The sequence below is a fragment of the Perissodus microlepis genome, chromosome 17 (assembly GCF_051167445.1).
Source record: "Perissodus microlepis isolate ML-2025 ecotype Zambia chromosome 17, ASM5116744v1, whole genome shotgun sequence".
NCBI classification, from domain to species: Eukaryota; Metazoa; Chordata; class Actinopteri; order Cichliformes; family Cichlidae; genus Perissodus; species Perissodus microlepis.
This window is the reverse complement of record NC_140477.1, coordinates 4396192-4412581: the sequence shown is the minus strand read 5'-3', so window position 1 is coordinate 4412581 and position 16390 is coordinate 4396192. Positions and strand designations below refer to the sequence as shown.

Below are 16390 nucleotides of genomic sequence, written 5' to 3'. Positions count from 1 at the left end.
ACACACACACGCACACACACACACACAGGTTGCCAGGTTCTTGACAATGTTCCCTGTTATTTCTCCCCTTAACAACGCTCTTTGCAGATCTAAAGGCTCATCGAGGCTTCAAATGAACAAGCTAATTGGATTAAAGAGACACAATTGAGAGAAAGCCAAGTGGGCTTTCTCATGAGAGAGAAAATATGCAAATAAGAGGAGGCCACTAGAGCAGCATTGTGGACAAGAGTGATAAAGAACCACAACAAGACTGAATTAGCTGCTTACAAATACAATAACGATAACACGAGGACGAATAAAAACAATGCAGGTTTATTTGTTAATGTGACAGCGGTAATCAATTAGCCACTGTGGCTGTCAATAATCAACAATGTATTTAAAAAAATTAGCAAATTAGCCCAGGGAAATATAATGTGAAGAGACACAAAGATTTGCTCTCGCTCATCTAGTTTGAAGAGTCAAAATTTCAAGCTAAATATGTAATTTCTCCATTTCTCTCTGATAAAAACATCTTTATGGTGTTTTTGTGAATCTGGGCTGATGCCACTATCATCAGGCCTGACTAAAATTTGCAGACTGTGGATATAACTCTGCTAGTGCCCCTGCAGTTCATGCGACTTTTGATCAGATACTCATTGAGATGTCTGCACACCTTTTTCTGCTACAGCTATCTGAGCTCCTACTCACCCAAGAGGTTTTTCCAAGCGACTGCCCAACGATCCGACTATCTCTCCCAGAGTACAGTGGGCTTGTCCGAGAAAGTCCTGCAGAGTCAAGGAGAAAGAAGTGAGCTGACACATGTTTTTTGTCAATCAGACATTGCATTACTCACAAACCTGACCTGCTGATCAATACAGAGTCCACCCCCAAAGGCCCAAGTCTTTTCAAATACCACTACCTTCACCTTTGATAGATCATATTAGCAAGAAGAAACTGAGCCTTCCTCCCACCAGCCCTCACACCTGCCCCAGTGTGCTCCTCCACTTCCTTGGGAAATTAAACTGCCTTCACATATTGAAGCTTTAGAGCTGATGCTGAGAGAGCCAGAGACGTGAGTGCACCTGCAGCATCCTAGAAACCTCATGGATTTAAAACAATGATAAGTTGCTTTTCAGTGTCAAAAATGACCAGCCTTCAGAAAACATAACACCCATAAAACCCTAATTTCTCCCATATAAATATATTTAAATATGGATTATAGAAACATGCCTTCTTCATGGGTCTTTAACTGGGGGTTAGATCATTTGTCTTTGTTAGATAGTATCTCTAATATTTGACCAGAGCAGCTCCAAGCACCACTAGCATATCGGATTCTCTTTGGTCCATTGATTAGCCTCTCAGCTTTATCTCTTCCCATCTATCTCATCACAATTACATTCCTGCAGCCACACAGTGTCAGTCTGCTATGAACATATTTGTTTTGGTGGAAACGTGTGCCGAAATTAGACCAAAAATAATAATGATGATAATAATTTCCATCCACCATGTAGAGGTGAACCCGTAAATCCACAAATTACCTAGCAACTGTGGCTGCTGCCTACATGAGGTCCATCTGAGAACTGGCTATATGCAACTAATGGCTAAATATATAACAGCATGAGCTAGAAAAATATTTAATGAGAAAAATAGCTGTGTGGGTGTAGCCCCTTTCAGCACTTTTACAGAAAGAAATGAACTATTTTATGAGATCCAAAGAACGAGGGAATGTGAGCAGATGAATCTAAATCTACATCTTCAAAAGGATTATAATCATTTTTGGGGGGTATCTCATAGCTTTCTAAAGCTCATATATACAATTTGACAAGACTGTGTTATGACCAGTTTTATCACCTGCAGTTTTGGAAGATAACTAGAGGGAATTCGCTATTAGCTATTTAATTCTGGAAGTTTCCTGATGTTTAAAAGTTTTAGGCTTGAAACTCTGTTGACTTATAGGCTCAACTGTCATTGTGGGCTTTCATGTTTCTTGATTTCTTATCAATACACAATCGGTGGTTTTACAATAAAAAACAACGCATGTTTATATAAAAAAAACATAGGAAAGAGGAAACATACCATAATAGCTAATTTCAGGCAGTAAGTAAGTAAAATACTATGTTAGATAATAATTAGCAATTACTAAACTCAAAAAAACAGCTCAAAACAAATGAGAAGGGGATGTTTTGCTGATGGATCATTGCACAGAGAAATCTGCCTCTGTCCTGACAAAGAAGGAATCACAGCTAAAAGATCTTGTTTAAAAGAAGGACACTGTTCATATGCTTTTCCATCTGGTGATGTGAAGCTTGAAATTCTTTACCTGCAGTTTATATTTAAACTATTTATTGTAAATGTAAAAGCAGATTACAACAATGAAGAGTACCAGTTCTTGTTTCTGCTACTGCACATTGCAGATGTGGTACTAGTGCAGTTTTACTACTGAAACAATTAAACATCTGAAACCTGGCTATTTGTTATGATTTTTAAACCAAAGCCTAAATTAAATATATTTCTTTTAGCCCTGAAATTTTTAGTAGCTACCTCTTACATTTAAAAAAGCCAATCAAAAAGCAAACGATGTGAATATACTGCACTTACTGTACAAAAGACACCCTATTTTTCGGGGAACATGTTTCAAATTCGGTTAATGTCATATGGAACTACCCAGATATATGGATAAAAACCGTACTGGACACACCAACATTGAGTGTTTTATTTTCATCCTTACTCTTTCTACTTTTCCTTCTATATGCCACACTAGTTCTCACCCAGGTACCAGCTGAGTCCGCAGCCTACAGCGCCCAATGTTTAAACACCATCTAATGGGTTAACTCCCCGGCTTCCCCCATAGGACCCGCACCAAGGCTGCTGTCTCTGCCTGTATGAGATTATTGATTTCAAACGAGTGAGCCAAGGGGGAGCAAATCCAGAGCACGGAGGGAAAAGAGAAGAGTGAGAGAACAAGGGTATGGCAATGAAAGGGGATAAAAAGGTGAGAGAATGTCATATGGAGAGGAAAAGAAAAAAGAAACAGCTAGGGGCATCACAAGAGGAAATGATTGCATCCAGAGAGACATCAAACCCAATAAAATAAGAAAAGAAATATCCTGAAGGGAAATATTAAGAGACTAAACCTACATTGGAGACTGTGTTTTGCACTGTAGCACCCAATTTATCTCCTTTTATTTCATACACTTGTCATATAAATGCCAGCAGTACATTTGCAGTCTTTATAAATGTGAGCAATCAATTTTAGAAACGATGTTCAGCAAAACAGTAAGTGATAAGGTAAAGTATATGGTTTTGGGGGGGTTTTTAAAGGTCAAAACATAAAACACGATTACTGTGGCTCTGCATTAAAATCAGTGTGACTGTTGTACTTCCATTTGCGCCTATTTAGCCGGAAGCCACATAATGATAACGCACAGCAGTCAACAGGTGCATGGGGCCTTAGTGAAGGTGAAATATAAGCCTGGGTACAATGCCTCCACAAAGGTTCCAATTACAGCTATTATATTTACTTGTATTAGCTTATAACTGGGCTGAAGAAATACCATAAAAGAAGAAAATTGATCATTTTGGCAAACAGTGTTGCTAGAGGGAGAAAGCAGTCCACGTGTCCTCAGGCATTTGTTATTCTTAATCAAATAGAACAGAGGACGCGTTGGCATTTAGATGGAGTTTAGTACACAATGCTCCATTTGAAGTGTACAAAAATGCTACCATTATTTCTTCTTCTTTTGTTTTTTCACATCACCATAAAGGGTATGTGTCTGTAATATGCTACGCAGGCAGACTTGTTGAGCTGGATACTAAACGCCATGCAATGATAAGAACTAATGGCTCCAGTGTTTCACCTTGGGGAAAAGCAACATTGGCTGTTTGCAGCTGTGCTCAGAGGTAAACGTTGACACAAAAGTCAAGTGAGTGAAGGTTGAAAAGCAAACACACTTTCCAAAAAGTACAGTCTGAAACAAAAGAGTCGTTCAGAGTGTGTAAGACTGTGGTCTGCTTTCACCTGCTGCTTGGTTACAGTTGGAGAAAACAAATACTTGGTTAAATCGAAGTAAAGACTTTGGATAACCTTTTATAAACTTTACAACATGAGATCTACTTTTAAAATGCTCAACTATTCTACATTACTGGACTGACGAGTTCCTAATATAAAGTTCAGTTAAAAACTATCCCCCCCCTTCTTGATTTCTTAGATTTTTTTTTCATGTTTGTCACACTTAAATGTTTCAGATCATCAAACAAATTTAAATATCAGAAAAGGATAATAAAAAAAAAAATACGAAATTGTTTTTTTTTAAATTATTATTTCATTTATTATGAGAAGAAAACAATTCCAACTTACCTGGCCATATGTGAAAGACTAATTACGCCCTAAACCTGATAACAGGTTGTGCCACCCACCCCAGCAAGGAATGCAATCAAGCGTTAACTGTCAGTGAGTTGGAGAAATTGTGGTCTACTCTTCTGTTCAGTCCAGTTGGAGAGTTTGAGGGGGGAACTCAAGGGTTAGAACAGGTCACCCACTGATCAGAAGGTTGGTGGTTCAATCCCTGGCTGCTCCATCTGCATGCCAAATATCCTTGGGCAAGATACTGAACTCCAAGCCACTCACCGATGGAACCATAGGAGCGTGAATGTTAGAAAGCACTTAAGCATAGAAAAAAAGTGCTTGTATAAATGGATGAAGGAGCTAAGGTGTATAAAGCACTTTGAGTACTCAGGTAGAGTAGAAAAGTGCTATTTAAGAACCAGTTCATTTACTCCTTTGAGTCATTCAGAGGTGGACTTGGTCTATTTTGGATCATTGTCTTGCAGCATAACCCAAATGTGCTTCATCGAATCTGTTCTGAAACATGCAAGTGTGACAAACACAGCAACGTGTGTTATGGACACTGAGTGAAAAAGGAGAAAAGACAGCTGTGTAAAAATGATATCCACTCTGTCATCCTCAGCTCCTCTTTTTATTGAAACGAAAATTATGTAAACAGCTGTTTCCTAAATCACTTGTTAAAGTGCAGACTGATAATATCACTCATGTAGAGAAAAGACAGTTAACAACAGGAAGACCAAGGAAAACCGGGGTGCACATATTTTTAAAAGAGACTAAAAAGAGCAGATATGAAAGAATATACAGATTCTGCAAATGAGCATGCTGCATCAATTCAATTCAATTTTATTTATATAGCACTAAATCACAATAAGTCACCTCAAGGCGCTTTATATTTTAAGGTAGACCCCACAATAATACATACAGAGAAAAACGCAACAATCATATGACCCCCTATGAGCAAGCACTTTGGTGACAGTGGGAAGGAAAAACTCCCTTTTAACAGGAAGAAACCTACGACAGAAAAAAAATGTGCACACACACATCTGAATATTACGATTTTTAATGCCAATTCTCTTGTCACCTTATATTCTTATTTATAGACTTTGGTCCATGTAGACAGCCATCTCTTAAAACCTTTGCTGTTTTTGTGTTATGCATTCAACTGTCACTTTCCTGGGCACACCTGTTCAACTGCTAGTTAAGGCAAAGATGTAATCAGCAGAAATTCAATGCATTTAGATGTGTATACATGGTCAAAGTAAGCATATGAAGGGGGAATACAGGTGATTTAAGTGACTTTAAAAGTTGCACAGTAGTTGGTTCCAGATGTGAGTGTTTCAGAAACTGCTGTTCTACTGGGATTTCCCCACACAACCATCACTGGGGTTTGCATAGGCTCACCAAATTTGGGCAATAGAAGCTTAAAACATTGCCTGGTCTGATGAGTCTTGTTATCTGTTGTGAGTTTTACATGGCAGGCTCAAAATCTGGCATAAACAACATGAAAGCATGGCTCCATCCTGCCCTGTATAAACAGTTCATCCTGTGCTGGTGATATAATGGTGTGGGGGATATTTTTCTGGCACCCTCTGAACCCCTTAGTATTTACCGAGCACCATTTCAACTCCATAGACTGAGTACCGTTGCTGACCTTGGCCATCCAGCAACACTTATAACCACAGCGTACCAATTTTCTGATGGCTGCTACCAGCAGGATAACACACCATATCACAAAGCTCAGATTACCTCAAACTGGTTTATTGAACATTACAAAAAGTACATTGTACTCAAATGGCCTCTACAGTCATCAGATCTCAATCCAATAGAGCACCTTGGGGATGTGGTGAAATGGGAGATTTGCATTATGGATCTGCAGCAACAGTGTGATGCTGTTATGTCAATATGGAATAAAATCTGTGAGGAATTGTTTAATTTATGCCACTAAGAATTAAAGCTCCATGTCCGAGCAAGCTGTACCTAACATAAGGGCTACATTTGTTCGGCATAAAGATATATTCAGACCAAACGAAGTTGAAATTGAATCATACAACTCTAGCTGGCAAATTCATGAATTCTAAATACATTCGATTTGCACTGACACACCATCCATCCATTCGCTTCCGCTTATCCTTTTCAGGGTTGCGGGGGGCGCTGGAGCCTATCCCAGCTGTCGTGGGGCGAGAGGCGGGGTACACCCTGGACAGGTCGCCAGTCTGTCGCAGGGCTAACACACAGAGACAGACAACCATTCGCACTCACATTCACACCTAGTGGCAATTTGGATTATCCAATTAACCTATCCCCACAAGCTGCATGTCTTTGGACGGTGGGAGGAAGCCAGAGTACCCGGAGAGAGCCCATGCAAACACGGGGAGAACATGCAAACTCCACACAGAAGGACCCCAGCCTGATGGTGGAATTGAACTCAGGACCTTCGTGCTGTACGGCAACAGTGCTAACCACCTTGCCACCGTGCTGCCCGCACTGACACACATTTGCCTTTATTTATTATTTATTCAAGTGTGGCCTGAACAAACCACAAGTCAGCAGACTAATGACCGGAGTACTCTTATGTGGTTGGGAAGAGTCTAATGACAGGTAATGACATGGTCAGCATTTACGTTCACAAAAACACAAAACAATACACAAGCACTCACGTGTTTCGACAGGTTGGCACTCTTCGAATCGACATCATACCTGCAGAAAAAAACAAAAACACACTGTGAATGCATTAGAGAGTGATGGAGGGTGACAGGAGCTCGGCTGGGAACACAAAAGGGATTAGAGAGAGGGTAAATCAGTAATGGGGTTAAGCATCTTGTCACGCAGAATCTCAGCGGAGGCTCTGGGAATTCACTGCCCAACATTGCAGGATCACAGTCATCCTCTATTAAAATGACACTAAATGGACTAATTGGCAGTCACACGTATATCTGCGAGGCCATACATGTGAACGACTGAAACAGAAACGGTGAACTACTGACTTGCTAGGTGAAGAAGTCTGTCCTCGTTTGTTTTCATCTCTTTTCATTACTGTCACACACGTCTGAACAGTACTCACAACTCTCAATCCTCAGTTTCACCTGGCAACCTCTTAAACACACAATATTTGCAGCGAGACAAACTTCTCCAGAAATAGCCCCTCCAGCTCTGAAGAATGGGAGGCAATCAAGCGACCCATTCACTCAGCAATCTGAGGTCATTTCACAGCTCAGGTCATTTCACCCACCACTAAATATGGATTGGCCTCTGCTGGGTAATACAGTGGGGGAGAAATGCTAGGCAATTTTGTTACCTCACATGGATGTTAAAGGTGATGTACAGTATATACTGTGTGTGGCAGGATTCTCTTTTAATCCAAATCCAAGGCATAACCAATATTTAAAATGTCCCATGTCCCATTTCAACTCAGTGGGACATGTGACGTGCTTTATGTTTTTATCTTTTTAGCTGTTTAGAATGATATCGGTATATGCCGCTTATCTTAGGGAAGTGTAAAATTAAAGACATATATCAGTGCACTGTTCTTCACAAGGAGCCCTGTGGAACACAATGCACTATCATAATTCATAGTGAGAGGACATACTGTAGTATTTCATAACCTCTGCTCCGTAACTGTTTTGTTTTCATAGAGATCTCACTCCCATAAGCCTGAGGGAGTAAACATTCTTCAATCTGGTATCATCTCAGACAGCGTTACCCTTTGCAGGCCAGCAGGACCAGCGACATACAGTCGTTGATGAGAGAAGCAGCAAGGCTGCACGCACACATCCGGATACTGTAGACATTGTAGCTTTTGAGGTTTAAACCTGTACTATTTCTAATGGCCAGCTGAGGTCAACTTCTGTAGTTGGAACATCTCATTATATAAAAGTCTTTTTGGGAAAAGATTTCACATTACTCAAATTTCTTTGTTCCCAAAGATTGTTTCTTGGTGTAAGACTGCAGTGTCCCTCAGACCAAAACCAAATCACATCAAGGCGGCGACAGTGAAGACCCTCGAGACTTCAAGGCATGACTTTCACTCAATGGGAGCCATCACGGTGGCTATATTTTATATACAGTCTATGATAGACACATTCACCAAAAGCGGCACACATAGGAGTCTCACACACGGATGCACACGCTGAATGATACTGAAAATGGCACATAACCTACTCGCAGACCCACAAAAAGCCTGTTTGTTTTTTCCCTCAGATGTCCAGTTCCATTCAGAAAACCACTCAAGAGACACAGAGTTATGCATTCATTCATTTATAATCACATAACCAATGAGCAGACATAGACGCAACACGCAAACACACAGATGTCCTTACATGTCCCCATCTTTCTATGAGATGTCATTCTTCCAATAGATTTAAACTTGCTCTCCTGATATTGCAAATACAATAAGTGCTAATCCAAAACCTGCACACCTCTAATGTAAGAGAGCAACAGAAGACAGGCGGGGAAGACACTAAAAAAGTCTACATAGAGCCAATAGGGCATAAATTTAGCTTAAAGATAATTTGCTTAGGAAGCTTGGGTTGCAGTGACATAAGCGGTAAACACCACTGACCCAGTTTCTATTATATATGCTCGCGCAGTAATAAGAGTAGTAAACTTTGGATCATCGGAGTCTCTCCCATCATTCAGCTCATCTTCATTTCATCTGAAATACTACAACACTCATAAGCAAATAACAGTTCAATAACTGAGCCCCACAAAGTCAGTAAAACACAGAAAGTAACTTGTTTGTGTACACATGAAAGTACACCGGGCTGTAACATGGTGTGGAACACAAGTGGAGCAGCCGGACTAGATATGAAAGGTTAAATCTGTCTATTCCTATATCACACCCACCATCCCCCCGAAACCCTGGTTGTTATGGCTACCTGCTAAACTTCACACAAACTCACAAACACATGCACCCAGACACACATTGTCACCATGGTCACGCATGTGGCAATGCACACACAAATTGCACGCATCAATTTGGGTTTTGTCTCTCCACCACAAGACCCTGTGACACACCTCCTGTACATATGAGCTCAACACATTACTCCTGGCTTAACGTGCAGTCGTAGTCAAGAGCAGATATGAAATAGAGACCACATTTGTTTGGGTTACAAAGTCACATTTGACGTCTTTGTGTGTCTAGCTCCTCTTCACAGGAGAACTTTGAGATCCCGGTGGTGCTGTCGCCATGGCTCCCTGCTTTATAGATTAGAATATAAATAATAAAGCCACTGAAAGCCCCATAATTCAGTAACAAATGTGACCTGAGAGCCACATGAGATGGAGAATCCCCTCACCTAATCTAAGACCCTACAGATAGAATCTTTTGCCTCCATGGAAAGAAGTATGAGACAGCTGTGCTCATAACACATGACTCAGCCATCAGGACATCACCAGCAGAAGAGAATCAGAGCTGTGTACTAGTAATATATGAGACAAGACAGTCTAAATCCATGCATTAGATACAGTATATAAAGACTGCAAACTATGGGCAACCGTGGTAATCTGCTAGGAACCAAAGCAATCACAGGGAGGCTTCTGGTGCAACACCCACCCACCTTTCACAGGAGGTGTTGCTGCTGCTCCGACCTCCTACTTTCTTTGCTTAAGCATGGAGGGGTGGAGAAGCCTCAGAACCATAGAGATGGAAATAACAATCATCTTTGTCACTATGGTAAAAACAGCCACATTTACCACTTAGAATCTTTCATTTCAATACCTCTCAAAGCTTTCATGAAAGCCAAATCGATATTCAGTGAACTATAACATAATCTATATCCAGAGTCTTAAATGCAAGTTTAGGAACTAGTCATGTCACAGTGATGCAGAAACACACACATGCACGTGTAGATGTTACTTACAGGTCAAACCGGAGGTTCTGTCGCTCCTCAAAGAAGTAGTCCAGAATGAATTTCCGAACAAAGTCTGGGTTTAGCGTGTTGTCAATCACCTCTGTTCTGCCAAACTGGACCAAAAAAAAGAAGAAAAAAAAAAAAAGATTAGGAGACAAACAGTTTGGAAATCATTCAACTTTTTACAGTCTACAAGTTTACAATCTATAATATGTGAGTATACATTTCTGCAACTCGCCACACTTAAAAGCTCTAACCTTGCCCAAGTCACAGCTTTTACCAGCACTTTATGACGCTGCAGTGACTCGTGTAAATATTGTATCCACCTGCAGGTTTTTCCTCAGGAGACACATTAGGCGAGAGGCTTGTTACAGAAGATTATGTACAGCTTTAGTGTAATGAATGCACCGCAGCTGAAGTATCAAGTCAAATGGGGTCAGTTGGGTTCCGGTTTGGCATTTAACTCAGCCTGGTAATAATGCATGCAGATGACGGGCTACTCGGATCTATGAATAACTGCGAATGATTGGTGCTGAAAGAATTGCCCCCTGATTTGCATTCATGAATATTTACTGTAAAACGTATTGTTGATGGCGGCTCGATCGTAATAAAACGTGCATGCGTTCTCTTAATAAAGTGGTGGCTGTTGGTTATTTCTACTAACTCTCGAGCACTACTACATCACAAGCCTTTCGGTTTACACTGTAAATCTTCGCGTCATTTCCAGATACCTGAACTGTACACTAGCAGGCAATTAAATCTCACAGCATCGTTAGCCTAGGCCTAATCAAAGAAACTACATTTGCACATTGAATCTCTTCCCTCACTGAATCACTAACATAACATACCTCAAATCCCACAAACGCCGGACTGAAAACATTTGTATTGTTGCACTTTGTGTATTATGCAACACTTTGGTATTGCATCCATGTCATAAATATTTTATAAGTACTGTGAGCTGTATTTAGAGTGTATACAACACTTTAATATTTTCTACTTTCCTCGACAATATCCCGTAGCTACTTAGTATTTAAAAATACTTACAGGACATTATTTTACTTCTTTTGTCTGCTGGTCTTGCTGAAATATATACTGCACTAATATAGTGGTAGAGGCTAGGGTGCGTACACCAAACAAGTGTTAAATGTCACCTAACTTGTAAACCACAGCTGAAAGTAACCAAACCTTATATAAAACCATTCTTATATACACACTGTGTATATAAGAATGGTTTTAATAGAGCTAGTCTTTTTATTTTGGGGTGTGTTTTAGTTTTTTTGGCATAGGTAACGTACGTAGGCCCAGCCACCAATTGAGTCCAAATTGAAAAATCTCACCTGCTACTGGAAATGAAATTTTGTGCAGATGATTCATCGTGACCCTTTGACTTAATTAAAGTGTTACCAACAGGCTGATATTTGTGAAAAAGAAAGCAAACCCTTTTTCAATGCCAAGGTTTTATGAGTCAGGATATGACAAAAAATGATTTGGTTTAGTTTAACATCCTCAGATGAACAACAACATGTGGCAGATTATAGAGTATCGTTATTTATTTAACAGAAACAAAACTGAAATGTAGAAGCTGTGCGTGAAAAACACCGCGTTATGTGATAGCTTGTAGAAACACGTTTAACAGCAATAACTTCAGATAACAATTTTCTGACTTATCGTTATGGAGGAACTTTGGTCCACTCTTCTTTAAAACATCGCCTAAGATCACTGAGGTTTGTGGGTATCTGCTAATGCAAGGCTTTCAGTGCAACACCCTGATTCTTATCTATTTCAGCAATTCTGTTCTGGATTTACCGTCGTTGCTTGGAATCACTGTCCTGTTGTTTTAGCTGTCGGATGGTTGCACATCTGACTGTGGAATACTTTGGTGTACAGAGTTCATGGTTGGCTTGCTGACTGCAAGGAGACCATGCTGTGTGGCTGCAAAGCAAGCAGTGGTTTGCACATTTGCTTGATAAGCAAAAGGTTGCTGGTTTAATTTAAACCAGAGTAGCAATTCTCCTTTAGGGGTTGTGCTAGGAAGGGCACCCGGTGTACAGACAGAGCTACCTGCTAAGGTGACCCCTTGTGATAAAGGAACAGATAAAAGTAACTTTTATTGTTATGGAATTTAACCGAGCGCTGTGGAGTCTGAGATGTCAGAGCATTACATGACTGGCCTTGTGGTGAAATTGTTGGGGCATCCACTCCTGGGAAGACTAATGAACAATCTTTCTCACTATTTCCGACATGGCCTTATAACCTTTCCCAGAATGATGGGCAGCAAGAGCTGTTTCCGCTCGTGTCTTCCTCCTTGGAAATGTGGCAACACATACCTGAATGTTCCAGACCAGCAAACTGCCAAAAAGTTGTGTTTTCTTAGACACAGTTAAGCTTGTCGATGATCAGCTGATTAGCAGCACATGACTGCTATCTACCTTTGTAATTACTATTCTTATTTCCTTTTGGAATCTGACTTGGCTTGTGTTACACAGATAACAACAATGTATAATATATTGTGGTGTTGTTGTTGTTCATTTGAGGTTGTATGTAATAATTTTAGAACCTGCTAAGGATCAGATCATGTTTTTTATTATGTACTGAGGCATAAAATGTTCAAATTAAAGAGAGTACACTTTAATTTTCAAATAACAGCAAATAGTAAATGAAAGCTAGTAAATAAAGGCTGTCACAGTCAGTTGAAGAGGACTTCATCCTATCATTTAGTTTTGTTTGACCAATTTCAGCCAATTTCTAGCAACTATGCAAATAGAACTGTTTTCTCCATAGTGTGTACATGGAAAGATAGCAGTGAAGTGGACAGAAGTTTAATAAAATGGAAGGAAATGTTTCAAACCCGGTTTGACACACTCACCTCTCTCCACTCCCTGTTGCCCATGGCTTGTGTGTAGAGTACACATACTGTAAAAAGAGGCACAAAAACAGTAGTTTTAATCATTAACTCCTTACTAACACTCACTTAGCAACTGCCCAGCCATTTTAGCCAGTGTCTACCTTATAATCATGTATAATATATAAGAAACGGGCAAGCAGTCTAAATAAATATTATTATATTGGTATTTACAACCACCTTTTAACTATCTGACAGGTTGGCTGACTAACGGATGAATAGGAGAGCCTTACTTCATAAGACAGCAAGCAAATAAAATCAAAAAACAAATCAAATGTCATGGTATTTCATGGATCCATTAGAATATGACTGATAAGCCATAAATGCTTGAATTAGAAATATATATTAAAAAAAGAAAAACATCAAAGCGTCTAATAGTGTTATTCACGAGTCCTGAATATGTGCATTATATACGCCGGCTTCAGATTGTGAAAGACATCATTTCGGGTGATTATGCAATTTCTCGAAACAAGAGAGTTCTCTAAAAAGCAAATTACGCAGCTCGCTCATCGTATACTTCATTCCTCGAGGCCTTTGATGTTCTTTGATGAGGATATGTACACATCCAACACCCATGCAGACACATAAAATGTTGATTTTGTGTCTGTATTTTTTTTTTTTACCACCGAGTGACATATCCAAGGTGTTGTTCAATTTTCAGGAACTTTGACATCCTGTTTTCCCTCTCTCCTTCACCTCCTTGCTCCTTCCTCCTGTCAGGCTGCTTCATATCAGGGGGCTAAAGTCAGTGAGCTCAGCATAATCACAGGAGCTACTCAGCATAAAAGCAGTACTAAATTTATGGTTAATGCCCATGCTTCCTGCTCCTAATCACTGTCATCTTCATCACTGTACTCATCACTGCCATCCCCATCACCTTGAGTCATTTTTCATCCATGCACGTGGGAATGTGCTGACATGCTCTGTTTTGCTTGCTGACTACGTGTGTGTGTATTAGTGGTTCATTACAATAGTCATCGCAATATCTTATTTTTATGATATGACAACAATCGCCGTTTCATTTTAGTGAGAAATCGATGTCACCCTACCCTCACTCCCAATGCACACTCACCCATACAAGCACACTCCTCATGTGACTCATGCAAACAAATAATGTGAATAAATGTCTTTTAATTTTTGAATTTTTTCATCTCTAGTAATTTAAAATCTTGCCAACAAATATTTTCTTGCTGCATTTTATTTTGAAAACTAGAAAAGCAACATTTCAGCGTCAAACTTCCAGCTTATTCGTGTAACACTGGCATCAGGTCGGTACTGCAGAACTGTAAAGATTTGGATTGGTGTATCCCTAGATAGTCCTCTTTGTAGCATTAAGAATAACTAAACAATGGAATATCAGTTTTAAATATCTTTTTCTTGGCGTGAGCTTTGTTTTCATATTGGACAGCAGGCAAGGTGACACTGAAGTATGGCTGTTTGAAGTAAATATGCTGTGCCTTCTTAAAAAGAAACAAGATATTCAAGTACTTTTTTATGCAGTCCCTGCTTAAACTGTCTGCAGACACATTTGTCAAGCCACCGCTGAAGCCCTCCAACTTTATGCAGTAGCCCTGACAGTGTTATTACATTTATTTTAGCTGTGGGAAGAGGAGCGTGAGAATTGCCGCCCATTCTGTGAATCTATAGGGAGAAGCTTTCAAACTTTCAGGCTTTGTGTATTAGTCAGCCGTGCCTCAAGCCAAGACAACATATTTAGTGAGAAAATACTCAAACACAGATTGAGTCACAGCAAAAGAAATGAGCTTCGTTCATCTCCAAATTAATTGCTTATTTCATTTCCTTACAGCGCTCCCATAGCCCTTATTTTTCCCCAGTTTTTTCTCATGTATTCCTAACACCGTTCTTTTTGTTTCCTTTCTTTATGCAAATCAAATTAAAAGCTTACAGACACATCATGGAAATCATCAAGGAATCCCCTTTGTTTCCTCTTTATATTTCACTGACGCAGTGAAAAACGAACTAAAACGTGTTCTTAGTGAGCGACAGAGAGGTGTCGTCTTACTTGGGTCTGATTTGGAGAAGGTGTCCCTATCCAGCAGGTTTCTGTGGAGACACAATATGGAAAATAATTAGAAACACAGTTGCCTTGGAAAATGAATCCATGCTAACACACTGACTATTTATGTTCCCGGCTTCACATTGTGTTTACAGTAAACCTGCGAAACGTCCTGATGAGGTGCAGGAGTACAAAAAATATAACATCCAAAGTGCTGTGTAACCACATTAGACACCATGCTGCTTATATTCACAGTTAACATATACAGTACAGACAAAGATAACCCAAGTAATTACAAAATGCAGCTTTTGAATGATGAATTTATTTATTAAGGGAAAACAATATCCAAAGTTACTTTGCACTGTGTGGAAAAGTAGCTGCTCCCTAAACCTAATAACAAGAACTGCAATCAGCCGTTTGCAGTGACTGGCAATGAGTCTTTTGCTTAGCTGTGGAGAAATTTTGAACCACTCTTCTTTGCAGAATTCTTTTAATTCAGCCACACTGGAGGGTTCCTGAGCATGAATGGCCTGTTTATGGTTATACCAAAGCATCTCAATCGGATCAAGTCTTCGTTTTGCTTTTTGAGACATTGAGAGGATCTGCTGGTCTGCTTTGGATCATTGTCCCCGCTGCATAACCCAAGTGCGCACGAGCTTCAGAGCATGAACTGATGATCGGCCATACTCCTTCAGGATTTTCTGCAAGTCGTCCTGAAGCAGCAAAGCAGCCCCAGATCATCACACTACCACCACCATGTTTGACCTATGCTTTGATGTACTTTTTATGAAATGCTGTGTTAGTTTCATGTCAGATTTAACAAGACACAAACCTTCCAAAAAGTTAAACTTATTCTCATCGGTCCACAAACTGACTCCACATTTTTCAAAAGGTCTTGAGGATCAAAATTTTTTCTTGGCAGATGTGAGGCGAGCCTTTATGTTCTCTTTGGTCAGCAGTGGTTTTTACTCTCATGGTCATTTTTGATCAAGTCTCTTGCTTATTGTTGAATCATGAACTCTGATCTTAACTGATACAACTGAGGCCTGCAATTCTTTAAATATTGTTCTGGGTTCTTTTGTGACTTCCTGGATAAGTTGTTGTACCTGCACTCTTGGAGTAATTTTGGTACCCTAGGCTGGCCGATCCTCTAAAGCTTCACGACTGTTCCAGATTTTCCTCCTTTGTGGATAACGGCTGTCTCCATGGTTCTCTGGGAGTCGCAACACTTTATTTAAGTGATTTCTTAATTTGCTAGCTCTGGCAGTAATCAGGCCTGGGTGTGGCTAGTGAAACTG

General features: G+C 39.9%; 1 protein-coding gene across 1 annotated transcript in view; it reads right to left on the bottom strand.

The window, feature by feature from the left end:
• Window positions 1-16390, bottom strand: part of LOC146369076 (copine-8) — a 103134-nt gene that overhangs the window by 58260 nt on the left and 28484 nt on the right. Inside the window, exons 2-6 of the mRNA XM_084909223.1 lie at window positions 15099-15139; window positions 13040-13086; window positions 10183-10286; window positions 6982-7021; window positions 688-764 (exon numbers count right to left, since the gene is read on the bottom strand). Of these exons, the coding sequence (XP_084765349.1) occupies window positions 688-764; window positions 6982-7021; window positions 10183-10286; window positions 13040-13086; window positions 15099-15139 (309 nt within the window). The remainder of the gene's footprint in view (window positions 1-687; window positions 765-6981; window positions 7022-10182; window positions 10287-13039; window positions 13087-15098; window positions 15140-16390) is intronic.